This window comes from Taudactylus pleione, unplaced genomic scaffold (assembly GCF_031769625.1).
Source record: "Taudactylus pleione unplaced genomic scaffold, aTauple2 ptg000634l, whole genome shotgun sequence".
Lineage (NCBI taxonomy): Eukaryota > Metazoa > Chordata > Amphibia > Anura > Myobatrachidae > Taudactylus > Taudactylus pleione.
In genome coordinates this window covers 209,434-226,724 of record NW_028285036.1, presented here as the reverse complement: position 1 = coordinate 226,724, position 17,291 = coordinate 209,434, and the positions used below count along the sequence as shown (strand labels likewise).

At 47.1% G+C, this 17,291-nt stretch overlaps 1 protein-coding gene across 2 annotated transcripts in view; it reads right to left on the bottom strand.

Moving 5' to 3' along the window:
* Positions 1–17,291, bottom strand: part of LOC148479140 (sodium- and chloride-dependent GABA transporter 2-like) — a 48,051-nt gene that overhangs the window by 23,197 nt on the left and 7,563 nt on the right. For both annotated transcript variants that reach the window (XM_088454869.1, XM_088454870.1), the window contains exons 2-3: positions 8,162–8,380; positions 281–415 (exon numbers count right to left, since the gene is read on the bottom strand). In XM_088454869.1, the coding sequence (XP_088310995.1) occupies positions 281–415; positions 8,162–8,375 (349 nt within the window). In that variant the 5' untranslated portion in view covers positions 8,376–8,380. The remainder of the gene's footprint in view (positions 1–280; positions 416–8,161; positions 8,381–17,291) is intronic.

Here is a 17,291-nt window from a genome sequence, read left to right as displayed (position 1 = left end):
TACTTTGATAAATGGGCCCCATAGGTCTGTTACTTAATTCTGCCTTAAAAATGCAGAAACAGCTGCTTCCACATGCTGGACAGACCTAACATATAAATATTGTATCCCACCCAAAAACACTAAGAGCAACAGAGAAGTGTATAGATGAGGTGGAATATAAATGTAACACTGGAAGAGGAGACATAAATTAGAATACAAAAGGGAGAGAAATGTAGTGAGAGAGAGGAAGGTGAATGTTGTACTGTAAGATGACACTTTGTGGTGTGTTGTCCAAACCAACCTTCAAAGAGGGGGCAGATTTTCCTCCATGATGTGACACCCCCCTGGCTGGTGTACTGACCCAGCGCCGTCTCCAGGAAAAAGACCGGTATCCCGCAGGTGAAGAGGAAGATGAGGTAGGGGATGAAGAAGGCTCCTACATAGAGAATGATGAGACATACAATTAAAGAGCACAGGAACCTTTGAGTATTATAGGCGATCAGAGGCACTGCAGGAGCTGGGGAACCCTTAGTAGAATATAGGGGAAGTCAATCTCCAAATCAACCTATCTTTTACACCTCTAGGACAGGACCAATAGATCTGTCCCAATTGAGCTGCTGCATTAGTGGACCTCATTCCTCTATCATGTCTCTGTTTACTCTAACTCAAGCCTGGCCAACCTGTGGCTCTCCAGCTGTTGTGAAACTACAAGTTCCAGCATGCCCTGCAACAGTTTTAGCATACCCTAATAGCAAAACTGTAGCAATGCATGGTGGAACTTGTAGTTTCACAACAGCTGGAGAGCCACAGGTTGGCCAGGCCTGCTCTAGCTACTAGTTGTGACCCATGGTTCTCCTGATCCTCAGAAAAGTTAATGTAGCACTTTTGAACTAAAGCAGGATAAGCCACCTTATCATAGAGCATATGAAGCAGGTACTACATGACTTTTAGGAGGAAGCCCATTGTGAGTGTGATTATCTGACCAAACCAAAAGATCTGCAGTTCCTACCAGCAGTTTAGGAATGTATGCAAATCATTCATTATGGAAGAGTACTGGTGTTAGCTTTGTATTAATATACATTGGGATTATATTACAATATCACTGCCATTCCTTTAGTCATCTGCAGAAGTTTTTTCCTAGTCTGGGATAGTGCTCTAAGTTGTCTTTTGAAGGGCGTAAACTAACCTGAAATGCGTGGTAGCAAAGCAGATGCCAGTTACCTTGGTACATGCCCTAATGATTACAATTGTTCTGTTCTTTCCTACTTGGACAGTCTAAGTATCATTTGCAAAATTTCCAGTTAATATGTAACCGCTCTTTGCAGTTTTATACATTTTATTTTTTGTTCCCTAGTGTGATTTTCTTTCTTGTACAGTTGGATCTCTTATTAACTTGCCCTACAGACTTTTACATTGTGTTTCTACTCCCTGACCACCATTGCATTGCCAAATAAATTGATATATTAATTTGAATTGTTATGTAAGTGGCAAATTGTGTACAAATATGTGATTTTAGATCACATGATTTTATAGAAGTAATTGTTATGTATTTAATGGTAATTATAGAGCAAGCCAATTAGAATTGTTAAATATATAAAATAATCTGCAATAATATATAATATTTGGAAAGGGGGGCCCTAGACTGCACACCCTGAAAATATATACAATGGGAGGTGCTACCTGTGGAGACTATTGTTGCAAACATACAAAAAAGATTTACAGATGCACAACTCCAACATTACTCATTATATATAATAATACATTTTGCAAATAATAAAAGAGGTTTTGGCATAATCATGGCCATGGTTATGGGCCTACCCACCGCGCCCAGGTAACCTTTGCGGGTAGGTCCCTAACATACTGGGGTTGAAATCCAGAGCGCAGGACACCCCCAAACCAGCCCAGCTGAGCCACCCCAGGGCATCACTCCAATAAGGAAAGGTGCATTTTAAATCCCACTGGCAAAAAAACGACAACTAACAATCGGTGGCTTTAAAAACCTGCCGCTCAGTAAATCTATACCCCTAAGGCTTAATTGTTCCACACAGAGGCTGCAACATTATAGTAACAATGTAACACAAACTAACAATAGCCCTGGCTGACTGCCAAGTTCTGCTGTAGTGCCCTCAGAGCCCAGACTACTATATTTACTTATTCAATTGACATATCTGCAGCTCACAAGTATATAGGTTAGAAAACACTTAAATAGAACCTGACCTGATGGCAGCAGAGAAGATAGCAAATTATTAACTGCTGGGGAGCACCAATGGTATTGTTTTTTACAGCGATAACGCAATAACATACTCACCGAAATACGTTTCTATAGTATCTTCCGTATATTTTATATAAATCACGCTTCGTGCTTTCTAGACAAGCTATCAGTCATAGTAGTACACGGTATATGTTCTACTCTCACATCTTGTGCTTAGACCTTATAGACCGGTCAGGAGCAGACTCAGTGGTTACTGCCCAGGTCTCACGTCTCCTATATAACCCCACCGCCTGCAAACACTCAGGACCTCATTCAGACCCGGACGCTATTTGCAGACGCTCGTTCAGAAAAAGGGTCCGGATATTTAAATTGAGCACTCGCTCTTTGCGGCCTGTGGACGCCTCTATGTCTGAGCGAGCAAACGAAAGATGCGCTTGCTATTTTGTAAAGACGCCCCTTTGCCGTTCGCATCATACGTCATCTCCGCTATTTATTAGATTAATCGAGTACATCGAAAGGCGTCTGAACTGCTCGCAGTGTTTGTGGTAGGTTTTACTTCCCACAATCACTGCGAGCAGTTCAGGCTAAAAGACAACCAAGTGACGTGGTCGATGACGCTGCTTTGTTAATTATGCACACGCATTAAACGCCCGTTTTGACCGTTTGGCACGCCTGCGTTCGGATCTCCACTCCCCGTTTTCAAGCACCTTCCCCTGTTACCACCCACAAACGCCTCATTCTGTCACTCAAATTAGCAGGCATTCGCTGTTTTACGAGCGCACGATTTCCGACCGCAATGACTGGTTGGCGCATGCGCGTTACGACCCATACGCATGCGCAGTTGTGCGAACATCGCTCGGAGCGAACGAGCAGCTGCTTACGAGCGGCTCTGTAGCACAAGGGGAGGGAGGGGGCGACCTACATCTGTACTCAGAAGAGAAAAAGCCGATAGATGGTAACTGAAAGGTGCTACTGCTGGTGTCACCCATGTAAGGCTAGCGTCACACAAGCAATTCTGCGTACCACCTTTTGTAAATAGGGGAAGGAGATATTGGGAGAACTTCTGCACTAGTAGGTAGCTCTAACAATTAATATGTAGCCCCAAATGATTACTTATGACATATAAGATGTCTTATTCATGCGGGGGCGCTGCCAAAGACCATAAGTATGATTACACAAAGAGAAAAAGAGGAAAAGGATTGTCTGTTTGTTTGGCGCACTATAGGGGTTGTTTTGTAGAATATAACCGTTATTTCATTCATTACAATTGTGTACGGTACCTGCGAAATATAAAAAAGCAATAATTCATATTATAGATAACATGAAATAGTAAAATTTGCAAAGCTGTGAATTAAATAGGTTTTAATTTCTGACGCCGTCTCGCTCTCGATGTTATACGCTATATTATTGTAGGCGGGCCTATTTTTCAGCAGGAATTTAGGGCTTGATTCAGGGATGGACAGAATTGCAGAGCCGCACACAAGCTCCTTGCTGCATCTGCGTGATCCCAGCTCTGCGACAGCGGTCACAGCCTGGGGTCACCATCGGAACAATTGTGACCATCAGTCGCTATTGTTGTCCCTCCAGCCAGGCTGCGGGAGCTAAAGCTTCCCGCAGCCTGGCCGGGTCCTGGCAGCTTGCGAAGCCAGGAAGTCTGTGTGCACCCACGCAGACCCTGGCCTTTTCCCTCCCAGAAAACAGGGACGGCGCGCCTCCATTACCGGGAACGTTGCCAGGGAACGCCCCTACTCCGCCACCCAAACGCCGCAGCCTGTCAATCAGGCTGCGGCTGGGAGACACTGCGAGCGGACTCATAGACGGAGGGCTGGACATGCGCAGTGCACCTCCTGTGTATGCGCAGTACTCCACCATCGGAGATGTGCGCTAACCATCGAGTTAGGGTACATCTCTGAATAAGGACCCTCAGTTCCTGAACCTCTCATTAACTATGAGGAGCCAAAATGTATTTTCCATAAGATAAATTGTATTTTAAAGGTTCTTTTGAGGGCCTTCTTTTCTAAATACTGTATATATGTATAAATAATAGATATAGAAGTATATATAATGTATATATCATGGTTTTCCTATAGCTGCATCCCCAGTAGCTCGTCCCACAGCTCCTGACCCTATATATCCAGAAGAATAGCTCTGATTGTAGGTAAATGTCGCCTTATATTGTGGGATGAGGGAGTTCCCTCTTAGTGATGAATACACTGTCACACAGTTAAAGGGGAGATGTATCAATTAATTGTTACCACAATTGTATCTCAGTTCAGTAACCACTTATATTATTAGCAGTATACTACAAACAAATGATCAGGTTACCAACATATGAATATGATAGTGAGAATAAAGTAACTGACCCTATATATTAAGGACTGAGACAATTAACCAATTATAAACTGACCCATAATAAATACAGTAGGCTCAGTTACTTAATTCTCAATATCAAATTTATATGTTGGTAACCTGATCATTTGTTTTTAGTATACTGCTAATAATATAAGTGGTTACTGAACTGAGGGCCTGATTCAGAGCCGGACGCTATTTGCAGACGCTCGTTCAGATAAAGGGGCCGGCTATTTAAATTGAGCACTCGCTCTTTGCGGTCTGTTGACGCCTCTATGTCTGAGCGAGCGAACGAAACATGTGCTCGCTATTTTGTAAAGACGCCCCCTGGCCGCTCGCATCATATGTCATCTCCGCTATTTATTAGATTAATCGAATACATCGAAAGGCGTATGAACTGCTCGCTATTCTTGTGGTAGCATTTTCCTACCGCAATCATGCGAATAGTTCAGGCTAAAAGACAACCAAGTGACGTGGTCGATGACGCTGCTTTGTTAATTATGCACACCCTTAAAACGCCTGTTTTGACCGTTTGGCACGCCTGCGTTCGGATCTCCACTCACCGTTTTCAAGCACCTTCCCCTGTTACCACCCACAAACGCCTCATTCTGTCACTCAAATTAGCAGGCACTCGCTATTTTGTGAGCACACGATTTCCGACCGCACTGACTGGTTGGCGCATGCGCATTACGACCCATATGCATGCGCAGATGTGCGAACATTGCTCGGAGCGAACAAGCGTCCGCTTACGAACGGCTCTGAATCAGGCCCTGAGATACAATTGTGGTAACAATTAATTGATACATCCCCCCTTTAACTGTGTGACAGTGCATTCATCAACTGCTGCGTGTCCCGGGCTACTGACAGGTAAGAGGGACGGGGAGATGGCATCGGACCCGGGCCATCCAATAAGCCCAGGTCTGTGTAATTAGTACCCGCTCCCCCCCCTCTCTGCACCCCTGCCTGCCGTTACTTAACTAGGAGAGGTTTGACTTCTGACAGGCACTACTGCGCAAGCGCGGCGTCTCTGCGTGTTATTACTCCCCAGCGTCCATAAAGACAGGTCAGACAAAGAGACTCTGATGACCAAAGAGACCTTGGGCAAAATTTAGCAAAGGCCGATTTTCGGTGGATGACAATTTTTGGTTAATATTTTCATTATCGATTTTGCAAATCAGAGATTTACTAAAGTCAAAATCGAACTCATAATAGACTTCCAAACAAGTTAGAACATTGGCCTAACTATAGACGACTATAGAAACTGGAGATTTACTAAAGGTCGGTTTGAAAATCGGCCAAAGGGCTCGATTCAGACCCGCTCACTAGATGCGTTCGCAAGCTACCAAAGTATTCAAATCCCGCGATCGCACAGCAAGGCATTAGCATGCCCACTATGTCTTGGCGTGGGATCGCGGTGTGTATGCAGACGCCCACCAGCCTGTCTTAAGATGCCCACTTTCCCTTCACAACACACGTCATCTCCAGGAAGTGTATGCAACAATTGGGAACATCAAGAACCATCGGATGCATACGCAGCACTAGTGGTTGACCATACCCTACCGCACGCACTGCGAGCGCTTCAGTGTAAAATTCAGCCAAGTGACGTGTACTATGACGCTGCATCTTAATTATGCATGCCTTTGAAACGGTATTAATACGCTCAGACATGCCTGCATTCGCACCACCACTCCCCCGTTTCCATCGACCAACCCCTGTTACCACCCACAAACGCCTCGTCCTGTCAGTCAAGCTAGCAAGGTGTCTGTGTACAAGGGGCGATCGCTTCGCGATTGCATGGACTGGTTTACGCATGCCCACTGTGATGCATATGCATGCGCACATTGCAAACGTCGGCAGGCTGCGTGCGAACGCAACCTAGCGAGCGGGTCTGCATCGGGCCCGTAGATCGACCTAAAAATTGACCTCAAAAAAGACTTTTAACTGACTGGTGTGTTTGACTTCTAAATCAGCTCCTTTTGGGCCAAACTTTATTAAGACGTCAAAAAAAAGTGAACGCCACCCTGCAGCCAGAAATTGGCACAGACATGGGCACCGCAGCCTATACAGGCCCCCGGAGTTTCCTGAGGATGCTCCGGCCTCTGGTGTTCTTATGGGTGTGGGATGATGTTATACGCTCGGGGGATGTAACACCCTGTTTCAGTGCTTGATGTACATTGGTGCGCAAGGTACTTTAGCATAGTCAACCAAAAGTTGACCTTTAGTAAAGGTTGCCCCTATAGTGCCCTGCTGTGTGCCCGCAAGGCCCCTATACCACCACCATTGTACACTAGACCTCCAGTGCTACTATCTGCCGGTGTCAGAACCATGATCATGCCCAACACACTATTATGCCCAACACGCTCAATTACACCGTGATAGACTGATAGACTGTCTAAACCTGAGTTAGTACACAAAGTATGCAGTACTGTAAGAGGCATGTGGGGAAGTCTAACGACATTAAAGGGGGCATATGGAGGAGTCTGATGGCATATAAGAGGCATGTGGAGGAGTTTGATGGCATGTACTTTGCATGTGGGGGCTCTGATGGCATATAGGTGCATGTGGGGGCTCTGATGGCATATAGGTGCATGTGGGGGCTCTGATGGCATGTCATTTGTATGTGGGGGCTCTGATGGCATTTAGGTGCACCCAGTGCGGAGGAAAAGGGGGGGTCCAAAAGCCACGTTTGCTAGTATTTGATTTTTTTCGGGGAGTGACCCATTCTCATCATGTTGGGGGCTTGCCCAGCACTCCGGGAACTGATGGGCAGCCTCTAGCCCATACTTACCGACTTTCCAGCTGCCCCCGCTAGCCAATGGCGAGATTACCGGCACTGTAAAGCAGGGGACGGGGCTATGATGACTCCATTCAGCACAAATTATGACATCGGCCTTCTGGACCGCTCACTTCACTCGGGAAGTGGGTGCCGCCGGGCGGACTGGGGCAGCAGCAGCTCCAGACCGGGAGAGTATGCAAATATTCTCCAGCCTCTCCCAGCACAGTGTGGATGCCGGGCGCATGCATGCGTCATCCATCACTGCTGCTCGGTGACACAATCAGAGGGGGGTATTAGTGTTATCCTCTAAGGTGTGGCGGATGCTGACTGCATCCCTGTTAAAGCATTAGGCTAGAACATAGAGGTGCAGTATTACATTTAGCCAGTAGAGGTCACTCACAGATTACACGCTATTCAAATTTAAATGCAATAAAAGTTAAATGTTTTAATAGGCTGTTGTAACATCCCTCCCCAAGATACCGAGCATGGGCCAATGACTGAGGGGCGCCATGTCTGCGCCTGATAGTTATACACATCTACAGCACTTCCAGAACTATCTCAAGCTACAGTTTTCGTTCACTGGAGAATACATGAATTGCTTAGTAATCAATGCAAATCCGTTGTGTAAAAACCAAAATCCTGGAAGAAATAAGCTGCAGAGAATTCCGGGGAAGATAATCTGTACTGGCTGTATTGTTACCCAGAAGAAATCTGCCTTAAAGCTTCAATCTGTCCAATGTATTTGCGTTATCACTCTGCAATGCCAGCGCAGGACATATTACCGTTAGATTGTTAGCTCTTTATGCCCTAATACGTGCACTATATTTTCTGCTTGCAGCCCATACCTCCGCCGTTTTTGTAGCAAAGGTACGGAAACCTCCACACGTTCCCCAGTCCGATGATCTCCCCAGCCACCGACAGAACAAACTCCATCTTGTTGTTCCACTGGCCCCTTTCTGTCAGGTGTTTACTGCCCCCATCCTGGGGCTTTTTCTCCATCAGGGGCTGGGCTGGAAATGACTCTCCATTCCCAAATATGCCTGGGACCTTGCTGTCCATGGTACCTGCCAGACAGTAGGAGAGAGACATGCATTATTACGGCTGTTGGTGTGCAAACACTCTTTACATTATTCACATCTATTTGGGATAAGTGTGTATGGTAACTGGAACTGTACAGTACAACGCCAGAGCTCTCCATCATTGATCACTGGGCCAGCCATCTTTGGTCATTGGGTCAGCCATGGTTACTGGGCCAGCCATCATTGGTCACTGGGCCAGCCATCATTGATCACTGGGCCAGCCATCATTGTTCACTGGGCCAGCCATCATTGGTCACTGGGCCAGCCATCATTGGTCACTCGGCCAGCCATTATTGGTCACTGGGCCAGCCATCATTGGTCACTGGGTCAGCCATGGTCACTGGGCAAGCTATTATTGATCACTGGGCCAGACATCATTGGTCACTGGGTCAGCCACCATTGATCACTGGGCCAGCCATCATTGGTCACTGGGTCAGCCATCATTGGTCACTGGGCCAGCCATCATTGGTCACTGGGTCAGCCATCATTGGTCACTGGGCCAGCCATGGTTACTAGGCCAGCCATCATTGGTCACTGGGCCAGCCATCATTGATCACTGGACCAGCCATCATTGGTCACTGGGCCAGCCATCATTGGTCACTGGGCCAGCCATCATTGGTCACTGGGCCAGCCATTATTGGTCACTGGGCCAGCCATCATTGGTCACTGGGTCAGCCATGGTCACTGGGCCAGCTATTATTGATCACTGGGACAGACATCATTGGTCACTGGGTCAGCCACCATTGATCACTGGGCCAGCCATCATTGGTCACTGGTGCAGCCATGGTCACTGGGCTAGCTATTATTGACCACTGGGCCAGACATCATTGGTTACTGGGCCAGCCATCATTGACCACTGGCCAAGACATCATTAGTCACTGGGCCAGACATCATTGATCACTGGGTCAGCCATTATTGATCACTGGGACAACCATCATTGATCACTGGGACAACCATCATTGGTCACTGGGTCAACCCTCATTGGTCACTGGGCCAGCCATCATTAATCACTGGGCCAGCCATCATTGGTCACTGGGTCAGCCATCATTGGTCACTGGGCCAGCCATCATTGGTCACTGGGCCAGCCATCATTGCTCACTGGGCCAGCCTGCTCATTATCATTTCCTGTTATCCAAATGTTCTCATAATTATCGTTTACTTATAGTACAAAGCTTTGCAGGGATGAACAGTCAGAATCACAAAACATACAAAATATAAATGACTTACAAAACCAAAACCAGTGAAAATGACAAGGGAGGTGCGGGATCAAAATGTGTGTCCCCTACTGAGAGGGAATCGGTATGAAATACCGCCGGCCGCAAGGCTGCTGGTTCGATTCCCGGCAGCGGCCGTCCGACAGCTCAACAGATCCCGGCAGCGGCAGGCCAACAGCGCTGGAAATCCCGAACGTCCTGAGGTAAGTAAAAACTAACCTAACCTAACCCCCCTAACCCTCCTTAGGGTTGCCTAAACCTAACCTCCCCCCCAAGTGCCTAACCCTAATCCCCCCTCTAAGTGCCTAACCCTAACCCCCCTCTTCCCCGCTGCCTAAACCTAAGTCCCCCTGGGTGGGCCTAATCCTAACCTCCCCCAGGGGGTGCCTAACCCTAACTCCCCCTTCCCCTAGCCTAAATCTAACCATCCCGGGGGGGGCCTAATCCTAACTCCCCCTTCCCCTAGCCTAAACCTAACCCTCCCGGGGGGTGCCTAACCCTAATACCCCCCCGGGTGCCCTAAACCTAACCCTCCCCCCCACGGCTGTCCGCTCGCGGCGCCCGGCATCCCTTTGATCGGGATGCCGGGCGCCTGTCTCCCAGTGTCGGGAAAATGACAGGCGTCTAGATATAGACGCCTGTCATTCAACCCACGCCGGGATAAAGCAGTGGGGAAGCCGGCTGTCGGGATCACGTCAGCCGGTTTCCCGATTGCATCCCACTGAGAGACTCTCATGCACTCTCTTCTCTATAACCTCAAAATTTAATAAAATAATAGCAGCCACCAAACAACCTTACAATAGCTAGATCTATATAGATAAAATTATAGAAAATAACAAAATAGACTCAAATTGAATTAATAACACAAAGAAAACAAATGCAAGTGATTGGAATTCACTCCTCTGTTCTCTGAACAAAGAAAATGGTTGAAAAATCGAAGGGCATAAGATGAATAAAAATACTATACATGATCATAATACACATCTATTACACTGTATACAGATATAGGACACTACACCCCAACATGACCTGACCACTGTACATGACCATAATACACATCTATTACACCATATACAGACATAGGACACTACACCCCAACATGTCCTGACCACTGTACATGACCATAATACACATCTATTACACTGTATACAGACATAGGACACTACACCCCCAACATGACCTGGCCGCTGTACATGACCATAATACACATCTTAATACACATCTATTACGCTGTAAACAGATATAGGACACTACACCCCCAACATGTCCTGACCACTGTACATGATCATAATACACATCTATTACGCTGTAAACAGATATAGGACACTACATCCCCCAACATGTCCTGACCACCGTACATGATCATAATACACATCTATTACGCTGTATACAGACATAGGACACTACACCCCCAACATGTCCTGACCACCGTACATGATCATAATACACATCTATTACGCTGTATACAGACATAGGACACTACACCCCCAACATGTCCTGACCACTGTACATGATCATAATACACATCTATTACGCTGTATACAGACATAGGACACTACACCCCCAACATGTCCTGACCACTGTACATGATCATAATACACATCTATTACGCTGTATACAGATATAGGACACTACACCCCAACATGACCTGACCACTGTACATGATCATAATACACATCTATTATGCTGTAAACAGATATAGGACACTACACCCCCAACATGTCCTGACCACTGTACATGATCATAATACACATCTATTACACTGTAAACAGATATAGGACACTACACCCCCAACATGTCCTGACCACTGTACATGATCATAATACACATCTATTACACTGTATACAGACATAGGACACTACACCCCAACATGACCTGACCACTGTACATGATCATAATACACATCTATTACACTGTATACAGATATAGGACACTACACCCCCAACATGACCTGACCACCGTACATGATCATAATACACATCTATTACACTGTATACAGATATAGGACACTACACCCCCATCATGACCTGACCACCGTACATGATCATAATACACATCTATTACACTGTATACAGACATAGGACACTACACCCCCAACATGACCTGACCACTGTACATGACCATAATACACATCTATTACACTGTATACAGACATAGGACACTACACCCTCAACATGTCCTGACCACTGGATATGGTTATAATACACATCTATTACACTGTATACAGACATAGGACACTACACCCCCAACATGTCCTGACCACTGGATATGGTTGTAATCATACATGCCTACCCTCCCGGTTTTCGCGGGAGGCTCCCGATTTTACGGGTAACCCCCCGTACCCCCGGAAGGGTAGGCATTTCTCCCGCATTCTGTCCACTTCCTAGTGAAGAGGGCAGAATTAGGAGAATACCCGCGGCAATCGCGGGTCTCAGTAAAGGGGGCGGGGCTTAAGCTGTGATTCTGCATGAATCACAGCATTTGGCCCCGCCCCTATGTAAATTGTGCCCAATAGCAGCAATTTTACCGCGAGGGGGCGGGGCTTAATGATGCGGATCATCAAGCCCCGCCCCCGTCGGCCCCCTGCTGCTTCTCTTACCCGGGCTTCTCCCGGGAAGAGAATATTAAAGGTAGGCAACCCTGGTTATAATTAAGGGTGTGCACCGGCCACTTTTCGTGTTTTGTGTTTTGGTTTTGGATCTGGATCTTTCTTCGTGTTTTGGATCTGGATTGGTTTTGCCAAAACCACCCTTCCGTGTTTTGGGTTCTGGGTTTTGTGTTTTGGATCTGTATTTTTTTGAAAAAAAGCATAAAAACAGCTAAAATCACAGAATTTGTAGGTTTTTCTGCTCCTATGCTATTATTAACCTCAATAACCTTAATTTCCACTCATTTCCAGTCTATTCTGAACACCTCACACCTCACAATAGTGTTTTTATGTCCAAAAGGTTGCACCGAGGTAGCTGGATGACTATGCTAAGCGACACGAGTGGGCGGCACAAACACGTGACCCATCTAGGAGTGACACTGCAGTGGCAGGCAGGATGGCAGTTAGAAAAACTAGGCCCCAAACTGTACATAATGCAAAGAAAAAAAGAGGTGCAAGATGGAATTGTCCTTGGGCCCTCCCACCCACCCTTATGTTGTATAAACAGGACATGCACACTTTAACAAATCAATCATTTCAGCGCCAGGGTCTGCCACACAACTGTGGCTGAAATGATTGGTTCGTTTGGGCCCCCACAAAACAAGCTGGCAATTAATGTGTCCCTGCACAAACTGGCTCTACGGAGGCAAAATGTCATCCTCATCCTCCTCATCCACCGATTCCTCACCCTCTTCAGTGTGTACATCCTCATCCTCACAAAGTATTAACTCGTCCCCACTTGAATCCACCACCACAGGTCCCTCTGTACCTTCTGGAGGCTGGTCTCCCTGGAAGAGCTGATAATTCATTTTGATGAACATCATCTTCTCCACATTCTGTGGAAGCAACCTCCTACGCCTTTCGCTGACAAGGTTCCCGGCTGCACTAAACACTCTTTCGGAGTACACACTGGAGGGGGGGCAACTCAGGTAAAATAGAGCCAGTTTGTACAGGGGCCTCCAAATTGCCTCTTTTTCCTGCCAGTACAGGTATGGTCTGTCTGACATGCCTACTTGGATGCTGTCACCGATGTAATCCTCCACCATTCTGTCAATGGTGACAGTATCATATGCAGTGACAGTAGACATGTCAGAAATTGTTGCCAGGTCCTTCAGTCCGGACCAGATGTCCAAATTTGGTCCTGCCTGCCCTGCATCACCGCCAGCGGGTTGCTTAGGATACCTAAGTTTTTTCCTGGCAGCCCCAGTTGTGGGAGAAAATGAAGAAGGAGCCGTTGACGTGTCACGTTCCGCTTCAGCTGACAGTGTGTTCACCAGCAGGTCTTTGCACCTCTGCAGGCTTGTGTCGGCCGGAAAGAGAGACACCACATAGGCTTTAAACCTAGGATCGAGCACGGTGGCCAAAATGTAGTGGTCTGATTTCAACAGATTGACCACCCTGGAATCCTGGCAAAGCGAATGAAGGGCTTCATCCACAAGTCCCACATGCCGAGCGGAATCGCTCCGTCTTAGCTCCTCCTTCACTTTCTCCAGCTGCTTCTGCAAAAGCCTGATGAGGGGAATGACCTGACTCAAGCTGGCAGTGTCTGAACTGACTTCACGTGTGGCAAGTTCGAAGGGCTGAAGAACCTTGCACAACACGGAAATCATTCTCCACTGCGCTTGAGTCAGGTGCATACCCCCTCCTTTGCCTATGTCATAGGTGGATGTATAGGCTTGTATGGCCTTTTGCTGCTCCTCCATCCTCTGAAGCATATAGAGGGTTGAGTTCCACCGCGTCACAACCTCTTGCTTCAGGTGATGGCGGGGCAGGTTCAAGAGTGTTTGCTGGCGCTCCAGTCTTCGGCACGCAGTCGCTGAATGGCGAAAGTGGCCAGAAATTTTTCGGGCCACCCAAAGCGTCTCCTGCACGCCCCTGTCGCTTTTCAGAAAATTCTGCACCACCAAGTTTATTGTGTGAGCAAAACATGGGACGTGCTGGAATTTGCCCAGATGTAATGCCCGCACAATATTGGTGGCGTTGTCAGATATCACAAATCCCCAGGAGAGTCTAAGTGGGGTAAGCCACTGGGCGATGATTTCCCTCAGTTTCTCTAAGAGGTTGTCGGCGGTGTGCCTCTTACTGAAACCGGTGATACACAGCGTAGCCTGCCTTGTAACGAGCTGGCGTTTCTGAGATGCTGCTACTGGTGACGCTGCTGCTGTTGCTGCGTAAGGTGATACATCTACCCAGTGGGCTGTCACAGTCATATAGTCCTTAGTCTGCCCTGTTCCACTTGTCCACATGTCCGTGGTTAAGTGGACATTGTGTACAACGGCATTTTTCAGGACACTGAGGACACTTTTTCTGACGTTTCTGTACAGTCTCGGTATCGCCTGCCTAGTGAAGTGGAATCTAGACGGGATTTGGAACCGGGGACACACTACCTCCATCAATTGTCTAAATCCCACTGCACTAATGGCGGATACCGGACGCACGTCTAACACCAACATAGCAGTCAAGGCCTCAGTTATACGTTTTGCTTCAGGATGACTGCTGTCGTACTTCATCCTCCTCGCTAAGGACTGTTGGAGGGTCAATTGTTTAGTAAAAGTAGTGGTGTTCCTACTTCCTCTCTGGGATGATGAACGACTCCCAGCAGCAGCAGCAACAGCAGCAGCGGCAGCAGTAGGCGTAGCAATGCAGGATCCTCCGGAGGAATCCCGGATAGGAGAGTCAGTCATGCCAGTGATATGGCCTGCAGGACTACTTCCGATCCTGACTAAGGAGGAAATTGACGAGGAGGGAGTTGACGGTGTGGTTTGCAGGCGCTTGGATACAACAGGACAACGGGATTTAGGTGTCCCTGGACTGCTTACGGTCTGAGCCAAAGTTTCTGAACTTGACAGTAACTTTTTATGAACGCGCTGCAGGTGCCGTATAAGGGAGGATGTTCCTAGGTGGTTGACGTCCCTACCCCTACTTATTTCACCTTTACATATGGTACATATGGCAAGACAGTTGTTGTCCGGATTTGGATAGAAATATTGCCAGACCAAAGAGGTGGAATGTTTGGTCTTCTGCCCAGGCATGACCGTGATGGGCTTTTTCATCCCACGGACAACAACTGTCTCCCCCGGAGCCTGATTTAAACAAACCACATCACCATCAGAATCCTCCTCGCCAACTTCCTCCTCAGCGCCAGCTACACCAGTATCCTCATCCTGTTGTACTTCAACAGTGACATCTTCAATTTGCATATCAGCAAGTGGACTGTGGGTGCTCCTTTCAGCACTTGCAGGGGGCGTGCAAATGGTGGAAAGAGCCACCTCTTCCCGTCCAGTGCTGGGAAGGTCAGGCATCGCAACCACCACCACACTTGGACTCTCTTTGGGGATTTGTGATATCTTCTTAGAAAGCACAGTTCTTCGCTGTGCTTTTGCCAGCTTAACTCTTTTGATTTTTTTAGTGGGAGGAGTGCTTCCATCGTCATGTGAAGCTGAACCACTAGTCATGAACATACTAGGGATCGACCTTAGCCGTTCCTTGCCACTCCGTGTCGTAAATGGCATATTGGCAAGTTTACGTTTCTCTTCAGCTGATTTAAATGTCTTTTTCAAGGTCATTTTCCTGAACTTTGCCATTTGGGATTGTATGTGCCCTCTACTATGACATTGGGCATCGGCCTTGGCAGACGACGTTGATGGCATGTTATCGTCTATGTCATGACTAGTGGCAGCAGCTTCAGCACTAGGAGGAAGTGGTTCTTGATCTTTCTCTATTTTATTTTTATCGGAGAAAGTTTGGTCCTCCATTTATGTTATATCGATTTGATATATACGTGCGGCTAAACACAGAAAATAAATTTTTTTTTGGTTCGGACTGGAGTGTACTTTGTGGGTTACAGCACCCTTTAACGGTCAAGCCAGCCGGCCCTTTACTTATGACACAGGCGCACTCTTGGCACTACTTTGTTGATGCACGTGCGGCTACTGCGCACACAATTCACAAACACAGAAAATAATTTTTTTTTGGTTTGGACTGGAGTGTACTTTGGGGGTTACAGCACCCTTTAACGGTCAAGCCAGCCGGCCCTTTACTTATGACACAGGCGCACGCTTGGCACTACTTTGTTGATGCACGTGCGGCTACTGCGCACACAATTCACAAACACAGAAAATAATTTTTTTTTGGTTTGGACTGGAGTGTACTTTCGGGGGTTACAGCACCCTTTAACGGTCAAGCCAGCCGGCCCTTTACTTATGACACAGGCGCACGCTTGGCACTACTTTGTTGATGCACGTGCGGCTACTGCGCACACAATTCACAAACACAGAAAATAATTTTTTTTTAGGTTTGGACTGGAGTGTACTTTCGGGGGTTACAGCACCCTTAACGGTCAAGCCAGCCGGCCCTTTACTTATGACACAGGCGCACGCTTGGCACTACTTTGTTGATGCACGTGCGGCTACTGCGCACACAATTCACAAACACAGAAAATAATTTTTTTTTTGGTTTGGACTGGAGTGTACTTTCGGGGGTTACAGCACCCTTAACGGTCAAGCCAGCCGGCCCTTTACTTATGACACAGGCGCACGCTTGGCACTACTTTGTTGATGCACGTGCGGCTACTGCGCACACAATTCACAAACACAGAAAATAATTTTTTTTTTGGTTTGGACTGGAGTGTACTTTCGGGGGTTACAGCACCCTTAACGGTCAAGCCAGCCGGCCCTTTACTTATGACACAGGCGAACGCTTGACACTACTTTGTTGATGCACGTGCGGCTACTGCGCACACAATTCACAAACACAGAAAATATTTTTTTTTTGGTTTGGACTGGAGTGTACTTTCAGGGGTTACAGCACCCTTTAACGGTCAAGCCAGCCGGCCCTTTACTTATGACACAGGCGCACGCTTGGCACTACTTTGTTGATGCACGTGCGGCTACTGCGCACACAATTCACAAACACAGAAAATAATTTTTTTTTGGTTTGGACTGGAGTGTACTTTCGGGGGTTACAGCACCCTTTAACGGTCAAGCCAGCCGGCCCTTTACTTATGACACAGGGGCACTCTTGGCACTACTTTGTT